Source organism: Lolium rigidum, chromosome 4 (assembly GCF_022539505.1).
Source record: "Lolium rigidum isolate FL_2022 chromosome 4, APGP_CSIRO_Lrig_0.1, whole genome shotgun sequence".
In the NCBI taxonomy this organism is placed as follows: domain Eukaryota; kingdom Viridiplantae; phylum Streptophyta; class Magnoliopsida; order Poales; family Poaceae; genus Lolium; species Lolium rigidum.
Genome location: NC_061511.1, coordinates 91,390,160 through 91,410,327, shown reverse-complemented (window position 1 = coordinate 91,410,327; position 20,168 = coordinate 91,390,160). Strand labels below are relative to the sequence as shown.

Genomic DNA, 20,168 nt, shown 5'->3' with positions numbered 1-20,168 from the left:
TTAGAGGTTAGGCCCAACCCACGTAACTAATGGACCAAATGCCTACCATATAGTTGACCTGGTCAACTAAGTCACCTGGCCCGGCCCGCAGAACTTAATGGGCCTGCCCGCTTAAGACGTGGCAGGCCCTCGTGTGGGCCTACCATCTACCACGGGGTTTCGCCGGTTAACGCCGTTAACCGCCGCCGACCCAAGGCTCGCCACGTGCCGCCTTGCATGACGTCGCAACAATCGGGCTCCTGGAAACACTTGGGCAACGGTCCGATTTTCCGTGGCGAAGGGCGCCCAAGCGCGACGGACCGAAAAAATCGTCGTAGGACTTTGCCTCGGCGCAGCTTCGACAATGTAACCCATATCGTCGGGTTAGGCCCATAGGCGACGAAAAATACCCCTTAGCGGACGATTTTGAGACGTTGTCTATCAGAACTTTTCTTGTAGTGATAATTAGCATGTGTATGTTCATAAACAAAAATTATCATATCATTTATACATATGTCTTAAAAACTTACTTGATATTTCTAGCTAGTTGGAAAGCCAGTGATGATCTTTCAATGATATCGATCTTACGGTTACCATGTTGACTCTACCGGAATCACAAGTTGCGGTGGCTGGCGGATGTAGTGCAGTCCATTTCGGCATGGAGCACGAGTTCAATGGTAGTTTGTATTCAACCCTTGTCCTAGGAACGGTTAAATGTGGACACACGTGACAAATAATTGACCACGAATTAGATTCCTACATTACCATGGCCATGACATTCTTATTTTTCCTCCGAGATGCCATATGAATTGACATTTTGAATCTTTAGGCTTAGGCCTTGGGGTACACTTTGTCGTCAATGTTTTACAGCTGGCTACGGCCGCTGCTCGAATACCTATTAATAGTCAGTTGTCTAGTTTGTCCCGACCCTACCAGATTAGGCACATTATACCGTGGGTAGGTTTATTGAACAAGATTGACCATTGTGAAGGCCGTAGCAATTAACGAACAATGGAACAACCACCAAACGCAACATGTCGTACTACCTCTGTTCCAAATTAATTTACTTAACTTATTGTATATATCGGATGTATCTAAATATATTTTCATATCTTGATACGTATATATGTAGACAAAACTGAATTAATCAATTTAGAACGGAGGGACTAGCTTGGGCGTCGTCCCACTTTTATACCTTTTCCTGAGGTAAAATATAGCCCAAGACGGGAGTGATGTTTTGGAACATGGGAGCATATGCTCCCTTTAGTTAAAAATGCATCTTACACACATTTTGAATTTTAAAAAAATTGAAACGAAAAATTCGCACGTACATCTTCACGTGCTACACGCTTACAAAGTTGTTTCATAAAAAATCGACTTGTCATGTGACGTGTGTAAAAAGACAAAGCTCAGTGCTAGAAATAATATTTTTTACAAGATAAAATTTCTCTTTTTTACATAGTCCAAAAAAAATATTGGTTTTTTTTGAAACTTGACGAACACACATATATTATGAAGATGTACATGTAGAATTTTTGTCAAATTTTTTTGACACTTCGAAATAAGAATTTTTGGTAGAGGAAGCATACGCACCCGGGAGCCGAATTGAATTTCTGGCCCAACACCAACTAAAGAGAAAATAGCCCACATGTTGACTAAATAGAAAAAGGCCCATAGCTCTGTCCTTTGGGAGGCAGAAGAGATAACGCATTAACTCTTCGCGATTCTCTCCAAACAGAAAAACGCTTCGTTCTTCTCTGCGTCGTCAATCACACTAGAAAGAAAAGCTCTGATCTGATCTCATATTCTTATGGAGTCATCCAACTATATACGCCATGGCTGCTGGGGGCCCCTAGGTTCCGGGGGCCCGGGGCGGCCGCCCCGCTAGCCCTGCCCCAGGGCCGGGCCACAATGCACGGGAGGCGGAGCTGTGGTCCGCCAAGGACTAAAGCAATTTCATCGACCTCGTCGGCGCCGCTCCTTCTTCACCACCGGCGCCAAAAGAGGAGGAGGACTAGGAGTTCTCCGGGAACAACGGCGGCAACAACGACACAAACAACAGCAACTACAGCGTCGGTAGTTTTTTTTTATTTGCATTCGGGACACTTTTGTACAAACTCGCTACAAATCAAATAATATCCGCCATCTTTTGCATTTCCTAGTTTCGAACCATTTTTCGGGTCCGTGTTCGAGATGCGCCAGTGTGAGAAACCTTCCCTAAACGGAGGAAAGCGTGCCAACGCCCACGATAGGGGACCGCCGGCGTCATTTCTGACGTCTATTTGGGAGCGCTAGTGGAGATGCTCTTACTCAATGAGCTGCCAACAGGTGCATAACTTACCGTTTTACACACTTCGCAAAGTGGCGATACATCCTTGTCAATTCATCACGCATCGAGAACAAAGTAGTACCAAGGCAAGCGCTGTTTGAGGGAAGACTGGTGTGAGCCGAAACGAAAGAAAGCTGTATTGCATTTAGACGACACCGTAAGTGATCCAATTAAATTGTAGGCAACAGACTGCCAGTGGGGCGGCTTCTAGAATGGAATCTGGCAAACAATGGAGCTGCTTTCATTCATACATGAAACGCATGATTGAACAGATAAAATAGTGTTGAAAGAGGTGGCTCATTCCAAGTCGAGAGATTGTAGAATTTTAATGATACCTAAACACAAGTACACAACATAACTTGCAATCAGGTCTAGAATTCACAACAATAAAAAAAGGGACGTTTTTTAAAGAAAACATAGGAATGCCAAATACTATAATTTCATATGAGAAAATTATAAAAAAATATGTATTAAAACTTTAAGTTACTAGTCAAACCTAAGTAATATGAATTTTAGTGAAATTTTCCCCAAAGCATTTTAAAAAAAAATCTGCATACAGTTTGACTAGGTCTTTAGTTGTCTTGGTAACCTGAATCCTGAATATTTACAGTAGCATATCACACTTTAAATGATGGATATCCTTGGCTATGTTTATTGATTTCTGAAAACATGGAATTCGAGTTTTTCATGTATACCACAAAAAGCTGTGGCTTACATCACTAAGAAATCGAAAAATTCCACTAGATCATTGATGTGTCTAAGCTTCCTAATAAAGAACGTTGTCAAGTTCCATAGCTGCGGTCTCCGGCATCCCCAAGGCCAGGAACGATGAAACTACAAAGTATTAAGAACAAATCAGTCATAGAGAGAACAGATTTTATCAGACATGCTAGTCAAAACTCGGCACTCTAGTTACCCTTTTTCATTCACGGTTTGATCCATAGCTCCTGTATACACACAGATCCTGCATAAAGCAGATACAAGATTATACAGAATATCATATATATCATTGGAATACCTGCAGAAAAAATCATTGAAATAAATGTCAGAGGTATCAGCGTGTACCCTGGGAATCTTTCATTGAGCTTCTTGATGGCCGGAGGAGCAGCAACAGCACATATCTACAAGGGAGGATTTCTTAGATAATAATACCTTATTATGTCTAACAAAAGGAACAAATTTTGCCTAATGAACTCACAATTCTTATTTGGCTGATCTCAGCCCCGCGCTCTTTCAGCAGATCAACTGCCGCTACTACTGTTCCACCTTGTAGATTTAAGTAAAGGAAGATAAATATATGAGCATTCCGTCAAAACAAATGCTACTAAATCCTTCCAGCCTAAGCAAGGGATACAAGTCCATGGTATGGATGGATCTAAGGTACTAGGAAATAGATATACCAGTTGCAAGCATAGGATCAACAAGGAGAATATTGCATTCTTTTGGGAAACTAACAGGCAACCTGCATTCAAAATTGTTGAAATGAACAATATTACATGTTAAATATCTTGAATAATTTTCCACAGAAATAGTAATATCAAGATTAGTATTCATAAAACAGACAACAGTAAAAAGAACTACCCAACAACTTGGTGAAAGGTACTGCACAAGATGAAAGTATTAGAAGCAAGTTCAGATTAACTGTTCCTACTCCTGTGTTGTGAAGTAATCATTTTAACTAGAAAATAAAATAATATCGAGTCGCCTCTATTATTCATTGTAGCTTCAGACAATAAGCCAGAAGTTGTTCAAAATATGTCCATAAAGATGTTCCATATCTGAGCATCTTCTACAGGAGATAAATAGCACTTACTTGTTCAAGTATACGGAGGGCTGTAGTGTTGTCTCATTCCTAGCCATACCTTCAATAAGAAGAAAAAATATCAGAGAATTGTCAACTGATTCAAGCATGGTAAAACCATATTACAGTACAGAGAAGAAAAAAAGCAGAGTGCGTTACTTGTTATACAATGAGAAAAATCACTAATGAACTTGTACATATTTCTATCCATGGATCTAGGCATTCGGAACTTCAAAGTTTATATAACTATTACTAGTAACTGTACAATTAATAAATACTTTAAGATGAAAAACACAATATGATTCCTTACCTAAGTGGAAAGTTGCGGTTGACGGAAAAATTGATGCCATAAGCTCAGCCAGGGCAAGTCCTGCTCGTAGAATAGGCACAATCTGAAACAAGCACAATCTAATTCAGAAAGCTCTACCTCATACTGCTACAGAGCATGCTCAATTTGCAAAAAAGTCTGGAGGAAATGCAAACCATGATAGGCTCCATAGGATCGACCGAGTCTACAACAGCTGTGCCCATAGGTGTCTGGACCTCCCGTGGTACCGTTGGCTTTCAAAGTAAGGGGAAAAGCATATCAAAGATAAAATTGGCATCCCAAACCAAACGCTTAAAACTCAACAACTATCTAATCTGAATAAAAGCCGTAGATACAATTCCCAGATTTTATTGTTGTCACCTACAGTGTTCGATTATATCACAAGTCTATGTTTTTCTTATATGATACATATGGCAGGGGATACCCCATTTCGAAGAAAAAATATATAAGGAAGGCTAACTCTGGAACACACATCCAAAACGACAAAAGCAGCACTACCATCTGGTTAAGAATTAGGAATATACCAGCCAATCTCTGGTCGCCTCATAGGCGAGCAATCTGCCAAGCTCCCCCATGGCACTTCCTGCCCACGAAGTTGACCAACAGGCAAAAAGGTTACAAACCATAAACGGGTACTCGTACACATTACTCACCAGGCCAACAATCGAATTAGGGGCTAGAAAGAACTTACTGAAGGAGTGGGTGGGCGTGGACTGATCGCGGATGACGGAGACCCAGTGGCTGATGAGCGGGTGAGGGGGCACCACTACCTGCGGGCCGCGGACGAAACGATCTGAGTCTTGATTTCTGTTTGCCAGAAAATACTAGTGCACTAGTATTGGGGAAGAACGTGTACCTTGAAGCCGTTCATGGCGTTGACGGCGAGGTCGTGGTTGCAGATTTCCATCCTGTGGAATCGAGAACAGGAGGCGCCGAGGCGGCTCTGTGGCTGCTAGGGTTCTGGTGCAGAGGTACTCGGCGGGAAGGAGGGCCAAGGCCCATGGGGAAGGAGTAAGATGTAGGCAGCGACGCGCGCGCCACCTTTTGTGGGCCCATCGGCTCTGGGATAATGGATATACCATTCAGGCCCTTTTGGTTTAGTGATTCTTTTTAGGTTTTTTAGGACTTCAATTCAAAATTTCTAGTAACATATTTTTGTATCACTAATACTTCGTAGGATTTGCAGAAAGATTTTACACCTTTTGAAATATTTCCATGTGCCTACAATTTTTTTTGTCATGTACTCTGAATTATAGGTATTTTTCCTCTAACCAACTTCGGCAAGTTATGTGTTTTCATCACTAGAAGATTTAATATGATATGATATTCTATTCCTTTTTTTTTCTTACTACTTTTATGTTTTCCACACTCGGCAAACCAAAGAGTCCATGAAACATTTTTTTTCCCTCGGAAATAACTAACATGTAGGGTTTTAGGTGTAGCGATATCAAGGAGGGGCCGATTCAGCAAATACAATAAAGAGTGGACTAATTTAGCACATAAAGTGGGCATTTCTTCTTAGCGGGCCAATTCAGTCTGATTCTCACGAATTGGATGATCGGGCCGAGGGATGCCCTCCCTTCCCCGCGCTCTCCTTTCCTTAATATTCACCATCGAGTCATCAAAGCCATCAACTAATTCAGAGGGGCTCGGCAGGCCCGAACGCCCTGTGCTATTGGGGCTTTCAAAGGCGAAGCTCTCATCTTTGGCGACTAGCAAACAGAGGGCTAAAACCTGTAGATTTGGAGCAAGGGATGAGCACGAAAGCCGTTGCGCTTCCATACACATGCATACATTTTCTTGCTGTCGAGGACACAGATTTCTCTATAACGACGAACACTCTGAAGCGGGCGAACACTCGGCCCAGTGGGCCCCAACAACCTTTCAAAAACTCATGAATAGTATTTTTAAAGAGACTAGAAAAAGAGCCCGTGCGTTGCATCGGAAGAAAATACTGAAATATTGTAGGAAACCATGAGTGTCGATATTTTTCCTCTCTGTCATCATCATTGATGGCAGTCACGTTTCTTCTATTGAAGACGAACATAACTATACCTTGTAAGATTAGATGCAATCCCTTTGTTGCACTAACTTGTAATACTGCAAAATAGACAACATTTTATATGTTTATAAATCAGTACGTGAACTGTTATACTGAATCCAAATGGCATGCATTCCATGATTGACATGCATTTTGCTATCACATAACCAAATTGAGTCATCAATCGATGGCCAACTCCACGGTTGAATGATGCATCCGTAAGCATAATATTAATAAAATTTAAAAACCACCATGTCAGGGAAGAGATCATATTTCTCCATCATCCGGTGCATCTCTTTCTAAAGTCCACCCTAGACAGTTTCAAAGTGAAAGGTATGCAGTACATAATGCACATCCAGGGCTTGATCAGCACAAAGAAAAAGAGAACACCGGAGGCACCCACATGCCGCATCACACCAATTTGGCCTGACCTGTTTTTTTCATGCAGTGTCACCGCATCTCACCGTCCTTGTTGCTATGTGAGTGCAGCGTGTCACGGCTGGAGGCCCAAGGCCAAAAGGCCCAGCTAGAGCATCGCTCAAGAGCCCCTGCCCTAAGTCGCTCCTATCCCCACCAGTCTTTTGTCGATCCCCGCCGCGACCGCCGCCAGGAGAGCCGCATGTCAACTCGATCCATCCATCCTTCTGCCAACCCTCTGTCTCTCCGCTCGAGCTCCTCAACCCCAACGTCGGCCGTCCCGGACGGACATCTCTGTGCCTCGTGCCGCCGCCAGGAGCGTCCCTTCCCCCTTCTTTGCCTAGTCGCGTTTTCCCGCCTCCTCCCGTTTCCCACCGGGCTCTCTCCCCGGTCCCAATACCGCCATCCAATTAATTTCTCGCATCCCTTGCCGTCCAGATAATTTCCCCATCCATCTAGTTATTTTGAAGACACCTTGCTGATATTGCAACCAATATGCCTGTATTTAAACCGGTGGAATTTCCTATAAGAACGCGAGGTGGGACTAACAGGAATTTTTTTTTTTTTTGAAACATGGGACTAACAGGAATAATATAAGAAGACCATAGACATAAGGAAAGCAACCGTCGCTTCCGAACCGATCGGTTCGTGCATCTCGTGGTGGTGAATTGGGCCGATTGAGATGAGATGAGATGGGATTGGGACTGGGAAACGGGCCGTTCGTCCTCTCTCCGGTGCGAGTCTTCCTTGGTCGATGGACATAATAAAACAACCGAACCAGTACCTAGGTGGTAATTGTGTAGTAATATGTAATTTGGTGGGAGGGCAAAACAGTCCAATAAAAAGTTGGACGAAAATTTTGGCAGAAACCTTAGCTCCTTTATTATTAGGTATAGATATGTTGAAAAGAGGTATTTGTCTTTTTTGATGACATTCTAGTGTATGGTTCTACCAAGGTGGAGCATCTCAAGTTGCTAGAAGAAGTGTGAAGCTTAGGCCATGACCGAGGTTTATCAATATGATGCTCTGCCAGTATGGCACGTAGCGCGCTGAGCTGGCAACTTTCAAGATATGCTGTTGATTTCCATATTTGACAGCTGCCAATGGGTCACGTTGGGTGACAAAACTCTGACGTTCGGGCGTTAAATTTTGAGAAGGATATTTTATTTTTGTATGAAATCATCTTTCTCCATGTTAACCATCTAATTCGAATCTTAATTTCCTCAATCGTGCGCCGATCTCAGGAAGAAGAAATCAAACAAATTACGACATGAATTTAGACAGTAGAAAATTAGGTGACTTTTGCGGGATGAGGATTTTCAATTTGGAGGCGCAAGGTGTTGCCCTTCGAATGGGCTGGCTTTGGCTGTCCTAGGTTGACCCTGCTAAACCTTGGCGGGGCTTGCCACTTCTTTTGGATCCCAAGGTCAAGGCCGTGTTGAACACCTTGGCAGTGGTGACCGTACCATTCGGGACGAAACCATGGTTGATGGGTTCCTGACTTCATGCTTATTTATGCTTATTTAGGTAAATGGTTGTATAAGCTAAGGGCATATGGCAAACACTTCTTAAGAGGAAGTATATTAGCTCAGGCTTTATCTCGGGTTATTTGGAGACCAGGAGATTCGTATTTTTGGGCTGGTCTTATGGAAACAAAGAAGTTTTTCTTTCCATATGGATCTTTCTCTATTAAAGATGGGTCGGAAATTCGTTTATGGAAGGATAAATGGTTGGGTAACACCACACTCCGAGAACAGTATCCGGTATTGTACAATATAGTGCGCCACAAAAGCGATACTATCGCTAAGGTGTTGGAAAATTTCCCACAAAATGTGGATTTCAGAAGAAGTCTCATCAGTTTCAGACAAACCTCTTGGCAGGAATTGTTACAGCGTCTTGAGTTAGTTCAATTGACGCAGGGACCGGATGTATTTTGATGGAATGTTACCGGGAATGGTTTATTCTCAGTGGCTTCCATGTACAATGCTTTAATTCAGTCTGAACTCCCGGTCGATAATAATTCAAATTTTTGGAAGATGAAGATAGCACTGAGAAAAATCTTTGCCTGGTATCTTCGTCGGGGGTAATTCTTACTAAAGATAATCTTGCCAAACGCAACTGGCATGGAAGTAAAAAGTATGTCTTAGGACAAGACTATTAAACACTTATTCTTCCAATGTAAGTTAGCTAGGTCTATATGGCTAGCCGTCCAAATAGGATCTACCTTATACCCACTACATAGTGTTGTCAATTTATTTAGCAACTGGCTCAATGGTGTGGATGTTAGGTTTAAACGTCTTATTAGGATGGGAGCGATTGCAATTATTTGGTCGTTGTGGCTATGTAGAAATGATAAGATTTTCAATAATATTTCTTCTTCTTTTTTGCAGGTCATCTACCGGTGCACAGCTATGCTTTGTTCATGGATACCGTTGCAGCGTGTGGAGCACCGAGACCTTTTTGCGGAGGTGTCTTCACGGTTGGAGGATGCGGGGAGGGATATTTTCTTCCAACATGGGTGGCAGCGTGATCTTCGGCTAGATCCTCCTAGCTACTCTTTTTAGTGTTTTTTGAACTTTGTTTTTCTCTTTAAACATCTTCGTGGTTTTGTAACGAATTTGTGTGCGGCTGTGTGCATCTTAGTTATGCAGAGGCCGGATCTATTGCGTAAGTAATAAAAATTTCAAAAAAAAATGTGATCGTGCGTCTGATCTCTATGCAATGTGTACCCACAGAAAGCAATCCGTCAGAGAGGCCATTACAGTCTACAGACAACAGATGGATTCGGCCCCGTCGCAGCTCTCTGCCGATGGCGGGCATTGTGCTTTTCACCGAGGTGTAGGATCTCCTCCGGTGCTTGCAGTTGGATTTCCCCACTCCTCTCACCGTTTCTTCGAACTGGACGGATGATAATGTCTTTTTTGTCGCCTCAGCATACATGATTCAGCTTGAAGGGTCCGCCAGATCAATTTTTTCATCTTTTATTTTCTTTTGGAAACAAGAGATAATCATGGCCTCTGCATCATCGATCGATGCATGTAGCAATATATTATTAAACATCAGGCAAACCCGGCAAGTATAATAACAAATAAAAGGAAAAAAAAAAAAACAAGCTCAAGGTTTCTTGTCCCGCGAGAGTACTTTCACTAGCCACCATTAATCATAAGAAAAACGGAAATCCACATTTGAACATGGGACCATATGCTCCTGCTACACAGGAAAGATATTTTAAAATATAAATAAAAATTTGGCGCGTATATGTTGACATTATAGGTGTGCACGCCAAGTTTCGTGAAAAACTAACATTTTTTGTGTCATGTGTAAAAAGGACATATAAATGTCTCGTGAAAAGCTTTTTGAAGCACTAAATTTTGTCATTTTTGCACACAGCACATAAAATGTCGGTTTTCCGCGCAACGACTTTCTAATTGCATATGATGTTGAGATGTACACGTTAATTTTTTATTCAGAATTTTTTGATATTTTCGACTGTGTTTAAAAGAAATTCCAAAAACTGTGAGCATATGCTCTCGGGTTCCAAAACTCTTCGTCTAAGAAAAAGCAGAACTCATGCCGAGAACCTTTAGGAAAGAATGACCGCACCGCGCCGATGCCAAGTCCAATCGCATGACCATCCCGGGGGTTTTATGCCTAAAGCAGAGTTTTGAGCCATCACCTTGAACAAGTAGACAAAACATGCCTGAGCATAATCAAGTGTTTCGAGCAAAGTGTGCAAATTCGCTACTCTTACTACCACTAACACTTGTCCAATTAACGATAACTGGGTGCCGCTGAAGGAGAAACGGGAAATCGTTGGCGTTCCATATTGCCACACCTATAGCCACTTCCGCACCACCACTAGTAGAAAATAGCTTATAGGCAAAAATACATAGTGCACACATCTAAAATTCCACGCCACCGGTATGTTGCCGAAATACCGGTGGCGTGCCGAAAAATGGTACACCACCAATATTTACTTACAAGCGGCGTGTCTGCAAAATGGGACGCCACCAATTTAGTGTGCCCTAGTAGCCTGGCCCGCCCCAAAAGCTCGTGGCATGGCCCAATTGACCACGCCACCGGTGTATCTCGTATCAGACTGCCCCCCGCGACCTGGTTACACAACTCGCTCCAACCCATCTCCGCGCTGCACTCAACCCCCCCCCCCCCATTTTTTCCCTCTTTCTCTCTCCCCATCTCGATCCGCTCCGCCACCAGCACTCGATCCACTCCGCTGAGCGCCCCCACCCTTGCTCGATCCACTCCGCCTAGCTTGCGCCATTGTCGTCCGCCCCGCACCGTCTCCGTCGCATGTACCCACACCGTCGCACCGATGATCTACGCCTCTCCGCATCGCGCCAGCCGCCCGATGAGTGCCACACTGTCTCCCCTTTTTTGCAAAATATTAGTGTATTGTTAGCTTGTGTAAATGTTAGTATAGTGTTTAGATAAATAGTAAGATAAAACATTGTAGTTGGTAGTTATATTAGTGTGGTGTGTAGATATAATGTAGTAGGAATTGTTTTAGATCATCTAACTCTAGTAATGTTAGTATAGTATGTGGATCATCTAATTATTAGAAGTTAGTGTATTGCACATTGTTAGTATAGTTGGTAAATAAATGTTAGTGTAGTTGGTAAAAAAATGTAGTGTAAATAAAATTGTTGGTCTATTTATTAAGTTGATTTATGCCATTGTTAGTACCATGTCAGAGTGGAAGTTTTGTGGTGTTCACAAGAAGAATACCGAAAAGCCCATGTAGGAAGCGACAATCGTTGTCAGCAAGAAGCACTACCTTGGCACATGAATGAACCTAGATGAGGCGGCACTCGCCAATGACTTTAGGGTGGCGCAACGCTTCCGGATAAGGCATTGCTCACCTTCCCTAAGGAACGACATGTCACCCAGTTACTCACACCGAGAGGTATTCGGGTGGCCACCAAGGTCGAGAAGAGGAGGACCGCCATGTTGAGCGACAAGTGTACGCCACTAAGGTTGCGTGTATCCTTGCCACTAAGCCAAACGGGAAGGTGCTCAACTGCCAGCATGTCACGGGTTACTACGCCACTCGCGAGCAGCACCATGAGCAGGAGGCCGAGGGATATGAGAGTGAGGGCACTTGGGAGTACTTAGCGCATCAATAGTTGGATATTTCATGTCTAATATACATACTACCTATCTTATTAGGATGTTTTATATTGAATATGCATGCTATCGACTGTATTGGGATGTTTTATATTTAATATGCTACCTATTGTAATATGTTTGTCGTTTAGTTTAGAATCGTTCTAGTGTTTAGAATGTCTTATTATTGTTCTTGTATTTGTTAATGCATCAAATGGACATCGCGTGTGCAAAGTGTGGTGACAAGAGGTTTCATGAGTATCACCGCTGTCTTAAGTTTTTGGGTTTTGCGATTGATCTATGATAATCATTTCGCAAAACCGCGATACTCATTTTGCGATTGATCTACAATAATCATAGATCAATTGTGTGCAAAGTGTGGTGACAAGAGGTTTCATGTTGGAGAACGATAATCATAGATCAATCGCAAAACCCGAAAACTTAAGACATTGGAATTGGTAAGAATCTACTCCCACGCATAGCAATACATCAGATCAGCAAGCAAACACAACGAATATGCGTCCCCAAGCGTTGTCTGGTGTATCTATTTATCTAAAAAATTCAACCTAAGGATACATATAGTATCTTTTGCCTCATAGGTAAAGATACACCTATTAGGGAAAATAAATTTTAAATTCATTTTGAAAATGTAAAAAAGCTGAATAAAATACCTTAGATTAGTCATAGTGGGAAGTAACATAGAGTAGTAACATGCACATGCGGAAGCGGACTTTTAGCTCTCGGGTGCAACACACCCCCATAGACTAAATTTTTTATAGTAATTTAAAAAAGTTAAAAAATATATGAATCTTCCTGGAAACCAAGGATGATTAAGTTTGTACTCGTAAAAAGTATGTTTGGAAACGAAATGATTCCCATGCTCTCCAGGGATAAAATTATTATAAATATATAGTGAATACTATCTGGTTATGGGGCGTTTCGAGTTTCTTTTTTTAACCCAGGATACAATAAAGGTAATTTTTTAGGAAAATATTTTGTTTCAAGTACAATACCTGGTCATCTTTGATTCCCAAAAAAGTTTTTTTTTTGAACTTTTTGTAATTTATTTTTTAATTTTTCCAACTATAGGGGTGTGTGGCACACGAGAGCCAATCTGCATTTCCCCATGCACATATTACTACTCTATGTTACTCTATGTTACTATGTTCATAGTGGTTATGGTATTAACATCAAAGTAGTACTACTGTATCTTCCTGTCTCCTCATTAACTCATTGCCACATAAGCAAATTTGGTAAGTTAGACACTTAGTTACTAGTGAAGTTACTCCCACTATGAGTAGCCTTAGTGTGCATCCGAACATCCTATGTTAGCTCACGAATGTTTTGTAGTATAAAAAATCATCATACACCTATGTAAAAAAACAAATAAGCAACAAAAATGTATTTTTTGCACATGCCACAAAAATAATATTTATTCGCGACTTTGTGTGCATGCGTAGAATGTGTGGAAATCAGGGATTTGGTTACCGGATGAACTTATCGGCCAAAAAATCTCATTCCATTTGAATTTGGTTTGAATTTGGACTGATTCGTTTGTCCAAACTAAACCGTATGTGTTCTCTCTCCTCTATAACCCCATGCCTAAATTCATTTGTCCGAATCTTTCACTTCATCCCCCTTCAAACTTTATTTTTAAAATATTTAGATACTTTTTAGTTTGAAATTCAAATTTTGTTTGAGAATCTCGTGCGGTATTTGACCGGTTATCTCCGGTAACTATGGTTACCGAAAATACACCACAAATTGTTTTTCATTTTTTTAGATATTTTAAAATACGAGTATGTTTTTCTGGCAATAGATGCATCTATAAACCAACAAGGCAAACTGGATTTCCGAAAGTCAGGGCGGTACCAAGGAAGCAAGTCAAACATTTTGTTCTGTGCAATTCAACTCTACCGCTGCTAAATCGTTCGCAAACCGGCAACGTCCCCATACGACAACGGCCCAGAGTCACCAAAGCTTGAAGCAATGGCGAGCAAACCGTTTGTGGGTGGTCGTCTCGTCTTCTTCCTTTTCCAGGTTGCCATCCCCATTGTCATGCTGCTGCCGCTGGGCGGCCATGCCCGGGTTTGCACCCCGTGCGGCTCGACATCGGTGCCGTACCCGCTCAGCACGGCGGACGGGTGCGGCGACCCGGCGTACAAGGTCCGGTGCGTGGCCAACACATCCACGCTCTTCTTCGACGCGCTCAACGGCACTTCCTACCCGATCACCTCCATCTCCCCGGCGGCGCAGCGGCTCGTGGTCTCCCCGGCGCCGCTGGTGTCCAAGGACAGCTGCGTGTCGGTGGGAGCAGCGGCGGCCGGCGGCGGCGTGCAGCTCGACCCGTCGCTGCCGTTCAACGTGAGCTCGTCGAACACTATCATGCTGCTGAACTGCACGGCCGCGCTGCTGCAGTCACCGCTCGACTGTTCGTCCAGCTCGCTCTGCCACGTCTACGCCAACGCCACGGGCTCGCCCTGCTCGCCGCTGCCGCTCTGCTGCACCTTCGTGGCGGGCGGCTCGTCGACGTCGCACAGGATCCGCGTGTCGCCGCAGCTCTGCAGCGCGTACAGCAGCTTCGTGGGGCTCGACCCGGCGGCTCCGCCGGCCACGTGGGGAGACCGCCTCGGCCTGGAGCTGCAGTGGGCGACGCCGAGGGAGCCGCTCTGCCGCACGCAGGCTGATTGCGAGGACGGGGGCAACGCCAATTGCTCTGACGACCCGCTCGGTGCCGGTGCCGGTGCCGGCGCCGGCGCTAGTGCGCTGAAGCGCTGCTTCTGCATACCCGGGCTCGCATGGAACCCCCTCGCCGGCGCGTGTCAGCAAAGTACGTTGGTTAATCTTTGGCAATGCTACTGCTAAACTGAACTTGGGATTGGTTTAGATAATCATTTGTGTGTGTGTTGTCTCGAGCAGATCTTTCTGATTGCCAGCGCGCTGGAGACTGTAAGGGGTCCAATCATGCGCCTCTCATCGCAGGTGACTACCTTCATTACTCTTATCGTTACTCGCAAATAGGCTGTCAAGCGGGGCGGGACGCGAGTTAGCAATTTGCAATACGGCTGTTTTATATCTCCTCCAATCCATACATCTATTTGCTCAAATTTTTTTATATGATGTAGGACGGCTGTTTGCCGACCGCCACGTTGCAACCCTGATTGCAAATCCACTGTCTCTAATTTTGCTGGTTTAAAGCATCTCTAATCGCATTTTCAAACGATGTTTGGCAAAAGCGTTGGATTAGTCATTTGGAGGGTGCCGCGACGTGGTGTCGTGTTTGGGGGCTGGGGGCGCACATTTCCAGCCGCGTCCCCCAAAGTGACCTCCAAATAAAAGCAATTGCAAAATTTGTGTTCGGTGTTTCTGATAGAGCATCTATGAGATAGGCTGGGCACGCCGGACAATATTTGGGGCATATCCGTACCGAAACGTCCTTTGAAGCGCGCGGCTAGAGGAGGTTAAGTGTCCAGCGTACCTTAAATCTCTTTGGAAACGCTTTAGAGATCGCGATTGGAGATGCTTTTATATACATGGTCTCAAAGTAGGAGTATTTAATTGCGTTGTTACTTGTGAATTGTGCTCAACTTTGACTGAGGAATTCAGGAATAGCACCGGATTTGGATTTTTTTTGAAGGGTGTAACACTAGAATTGATGTTAATGCTACAACAGATGTGAGGCCATACAAGAAATTATCGGATTAGAAATGAGGTAATTCCAATAGCCTAGGGGTGGCACCGTTCGATGAGAAGCTAGTCTAACACCGACTAAGATAGTTTAGGTATATCCAGCAGAGGTCTTCAGAAGTTCCTATTATTTAACAGTGAAATTTACAGAGTATGAAGTAGACTAAAAGGGATAGAGAATGACTAAAGTTAACTTGGACCTAGGTCGTAAAAAGAGATTTAGAAGTACATTAAGTCTTACCTTTTGATAGAACTGCATGAATAATCATCTTCCATGTGCTGGAAGCTTAATGAACTCTTTTTCCGTCTTTTTTTCTATTTAAATTTATATCTAGCCTATCCTAATTTGGTTGGAATAAGTGGTTGTTTGTTGGGAATTGGATAGAGCAGAATGTTGGCCAGCCGTTTCCGTTACACCAGAAGTCATCCTTATTCCCTAGGAGAAGTTGGTTTACATCAGCATCGATGACCTAGGTCCACATTGGTGGCTTTCTTAGAAAGTGGAGCATTGACTAGGTTCAGTTCAGTCCAAAAAATATTCTACTCCGGGGTATGATCTTCCATTAACAGAACTGTATACCGGTGTGCAATGGCTGTCGGCCGGGGAGGTCAGATATTCCGGTGGACGACATACGCTGCACAGTTCTGGTTAACGCGGGGGCCTACCGTCGGCCGTCGATTTCTTCTGAGTACCGGTCATGGCGGGTGCCATACAGCGCAGGTTTCATAATTCAGAATGGGGAAAAGTGTGACAGAGCACGTGCGCTTTGCGCACCCCCACTTTTCTTGACATTTTCTTTTTTATATCTCTTAAATTATGTAATTTTTTGATTTAATTTTGTTGCAAGTCACTCAAAAATAACAAATAAAATGGGACAAAAATAGTTCAGATTTTTTTATGTAATTTCAAATTTCAAATTATTTATAATTCAAAAATATTTTTGAAATATATATATACACAATGACATAAAAATTCAAAATATAATTTCCATATTCTAGTTGTTATGTTTAAGTGATCTGCAAATTTTCAAATTTATTGATTGTTTGGTGTGAAAGATACAAAATTAAGAAGTCGTTTGAGAGAGAAAAAAAAAGATAGCATGGATCTTGATACAGTATAAACGGTGCAGATACGGGTGCGCACCAATCACCTGCTCTGAAAAACTGCTTCAGAATGACTCTCTATTGGAACAAAATTGGGAACTAGGATACATGGCAGCCTTCTGAGACTCGATCGACTAAAATGTCCAATCTCTGACTGCACAAAATTTAGGAAACTGGAATCTGAAATGAGTTAGTCATTGGATCCGATCGAAGAACTCACGAGTTAATTTGCAAAATGCAGGGATAGTGTGCGGCTTGGGCGGTGCCCTGCTAGTAACTGCGGCAGGGCTTTTTCTGTATCGGCGGCAGCGGCGATTCCGAGTAGCCCGGGAGACACTGGCCAAGGAGCGCGAGGAGATTCTGAACGCAAACAATTTGAGCGGCCGCACGGCCAAGAACTTCACCAGCCGAGAGCTGAACCGTGCCACGGCCAACTTCTCCCGGGTCAACCTCCTCGGCGTCGGCGGCTACGGCGAAGTCTACAAGGGCGTGCTCGCGGACGGCACCCTGGTGGCCGTCAAGTGCGCCAAGCTCGGCAACACCAAGTCCACGGACCAGATCCTGAACGAGGTGCGCGTGCTGTCGCAGGTCAACCACCGCAGCCTCGTCCGCCTCCTCGGCTGCTGCGTCGACCTCCAGCAGCCGCTCATGGTCTACGAGTACATCCCCAACGGCACGCTCGCCGACCACCTGTACGGCGGCATGAGCCAGCCGCCGCTCCCGTGGCGGCGGCGCCTGGCCATTGCTCACCAGACGGCGGAGGGCATCTCCTACCTGCACTTCTCCGCGTCGCCGCCCATCTACCACCGGGACATCAAGTCGAGCAACATCCTCCTCGACGAAAACCTCGACGGCAAGGTCTCCGACTTTGGGCTTTCCCGGCTGGCGGAGCCGGGGTTGAGCCACGTCTCCACCTGCGCTCAAGGGACTCTGGGGTACCTTGACCCGGAGTATTACCGGAACTACCAGCTCACCGACAAGAGCGATGTGTACAGCTTCGGCGTGGTGCTGCTGGAGCTTCTCACGTCCAAGCGCGCCATCGACTTTGCCCGTGGCGAGGACGATGTCAACCTCGCCGTGCATGTGCAACGGGCAGCGGATGAGGAGCGACTCTTGGATGTGGCGGATCCGGCCATGAAGAATTGTGCCACGCAGCTGGAGCTCGACACGATGAAGGCGCTTGGGTTCCTGGCGCTCGGTTGCCTCGAGGAGCGGCGGCAGAACCGGCCGTCCATGAAAGAGGTCGTCGATGAGATCGAGTACATCATCAACATTGAGGCTGGGGCTGCCGTTGTCGATGATCTATGAATGCAGCTTTTGTTCTTAAAAAAAATGAATGCACCTTTTGTTATGCTGCCACTGTATCTTTTTCTATATTGGGTTAACCTAATGGAAACGTCTAGGGCCTAGGTTGATGAGCAGGTTTTTCTTTAGATCTGATACTAGCAAAAAGCAAAAGTACCGTGCATTGCACCAGAAGGTAGAAAAACTTTAACACTTCAAGCGTCAACGTGTTTGAGGAATGAACGTATCGTTTCCTCTTGGGTTTTTTTACTTAAAAAATTTAAACATTACACCCGGTTTCAGGTGCACACAGCTACACCAACGAAACAGAAGATAAAAAATATAAAAGCAGTAATACATGTGATCAACTCAGAATCAGTATGAATACCTAGGATGGTGGAGGTTCAATCCACATATTACGCTGCCACTCATGTTGGGACAAAAATCTCTCACAATGTCTTCCAACCGCTTAGACACCATCATAGATAGGTCGTAATTCTCTACACGCTGAAGAGATGACCATAAACGAAACAAAGCAGTGCACTGATAGATAACTGGCAAGAGAGAATAATTTTTATATTAAAAACATTATTATTTCTACATAGCTAGAGCGACCAAATAATAGCAAACGCTCTCACCCTAATAAGTATTTTAAACCTATGATCCATTCCATTTATCCAGTTGCGAAATATATTAGCAACGCTACATGAAGGGTATATGGTAGAACCTATTTGCATGACTGGCTATGTAGATCTAGCAGATTGGCACTAGAAGAATAAGTGTTTAATAGTGTCGTCGTTACGATAAAAGACCCACTTTTTTACTTCCATGCCAATTATATTTTGCAAGGTTGTCCTTACTGAGAATTACCCCTCTACGAAGATACCACGCAAAAACCTTAAATTTATAGTGGTATCTTCATTTTTCAAAAAAAAAAAAAAAAATACCAACTAGCACGTCAAGCAGGATCAAAGCATTATACATGGATCCCATAGAGAATTTTCCACACTCGTGTAGATTCCAGCAAAACTCGTCAGTCCTATGCGTTAATTGGACCTTATTAATAAGCATTCCAGAATGCTAGCCTTAGACCAACAAGATCTGGTCTGAACGTCATATTCGGAGGTGAAGTTTCCATCACCTTTGCTAAAGTATTCGATTTGTGATGCACAATATTGTATATTGCAAGATATTGTTCTTAAAGAGTGGTATTACCAAGCCATGTATCTTACCAGAACCTTATCTGGGATCCATCCTTGATAGAGAAAGACCCGTATGGAAAGAAGAACTATGTTGTCACCATAAGGCCAGCCCAGAAGTCTGAGTCCCCAGGTTTCCAATAAACATGGAACAAAGCCTTTGAGCCGACATACTTTCTCTTTAGGATGGTCTGCCAAATCCCATCTTCAGTTAGAAGCTTGAATAACCATTTCCCAAAGAGTGCTCTGTTTTTTATCTCAATGTCATGAATACCAAGTCCTCCTTGATCTTTTGGACGGCAAACAACATTCCATTTAGCTAGTCGATATTTTTTCTTCTCACTATCTCTTTGACAAAAATAGTCAAATCTGTGCAAAACTACTTTGGGCAACTAGAAGAAGAAAATCGTATACAGTACCATATTGGTGAGTACTGAGTTAATGAGGACCAACCATCCGCCCATAGATAGTAATTTTTTGGAGTCTTCCCTCGACGTGTTTGTATTCAACATTAGTAAGGCTCCAAATAATGAATTGAAATGCCTACAGCTGATGGGGAACTGGCCTATCATGTAACTAAAACGATTAGCATACTGGGTGGATGTTAATTTTAAGACAAGAATAATTAACTGTTGTGAAGTTAACTGTAAGGCCTCATAGCTTCTCGAAGGCTGGTGAAATCCGCTTATTATTTCTTGCTTTCTCAAAGTCGTGTTCTATAAATAGAATCGTATCATTAGCGTACCGAAGAATAGGTAGACCACCATACACAAGATGTGGACCACCCCTTGAATATGACCCTCAACTTTTGCACGCTCGCGTGAGTGGTCCAAGGAGACACGTCGTAATAGCTGGAGCAGGGACTGTAAATGTCA

The 20,168-nt window shown here is 43.6% G+C and overlaps 2 protein-coding genes across 2 annotated transcripts; one reads left to right on the top strand and one right to left on the bottom strand.

Annotated features, from left to right (window-relative positions):
- Positions 1-2,937: 2,937 nt before the first annotated feature.
- LOC124647353 (uracil phosphoribosyltransferase-like) lies at positions 2,938-5,408 on the bottom strand. The gene is made up of 11 exons (XM_047187315.1): positions 5,294-5,408; positions 5,129-5,207; positions 4,962-5,020; positions 4,593-4,670; positions 4,420-4,501; positions 4,122-4,170; positions 3,709-3,770; positions 3,507-3,574; positions 3,374-3,429; positions 3,225-3,272; positions 2,938-3,142 (listed from the first exon to the last, which is right to left on the bottom strand). Exons 1-11 carry the CDS (start codon positions 5,342-5,344, stop codon positions 3,091-3,093), a joined length of 684 nt encoding a protein of 227 aa, XP_047043271.1. The 5' UTR covers positions 5,345-5,408; the 3' UTR covers positions 2,938-3,090.
- Positions 5,409-14,008: 8,600 nt separating this feature from the next.
- Positions 14,009-18,224, top strand: LOC124647363 (wall-associated receptor kinase-like 20). The gene is made up of 3 exons (XM_047187321.1): positions 14,009-14,849; positions 14,939-15,001; positions 17,052-18,224. The coding sequence occupies exons 1-3, from the start codon at positions 14,009-14,011 to the stop codon at positions 18,116-18,118; spliced, it is 1,971 nt and encodes a 656-aa protein (XP_047043277.1). The 3' UTR covers positions 18,119-18,224.
- The last annotated feature ends 1,944 nt before the right edge of the window (positions 18,225-20,168 follow it).

Bases quoted from the DNA above. Each gene is read 5' to 3' on its own strand.
- LOC124647353 (XM_047187315.1), bottom strand. From the start codon at position 5,344: ATGGAAATCTGCAACCACGACCTCGCCGTCAACGCCATGAACGGCTTC. The intron at 5,208-5,293 runs GTACACGTTCTT...CGCGGCCCGCAG, and splicing joins ACGCCATGAACGGCTTCAAG to GTAGTGGTGCCCCCTCACCC. The intron at 4,502-4,592 runs GTTTGCATTTCC...TGCTTGTTTCAG, and splicing joins ATCCTATGGAGCCTATCATG to ATTGTGCCTATTCTACGAGC.
- LOC124647363 (XM_047187321.1), top strand. From the start codon at position 14,009: ATGGCGAGCAAACCGTTTGTGGGTGGTCGTCTCGTCTTCTTCCTTTTC. The intron at 14,850-14,938 runs GTACGTTGGTTA...TGTCTCGAGCAG, and splicing joins CGCCGGCGCGTGTCAGCAAA to ATCTTTCTGATTGCCAGCGC. The intron at 15,002-17,051 runs GTGACTACCTTC...TGCAAAATGCAG, and splicing joins TCATGCGCCTCTCATCGCAG to GGATAGTGTGCGGCTTGGGC.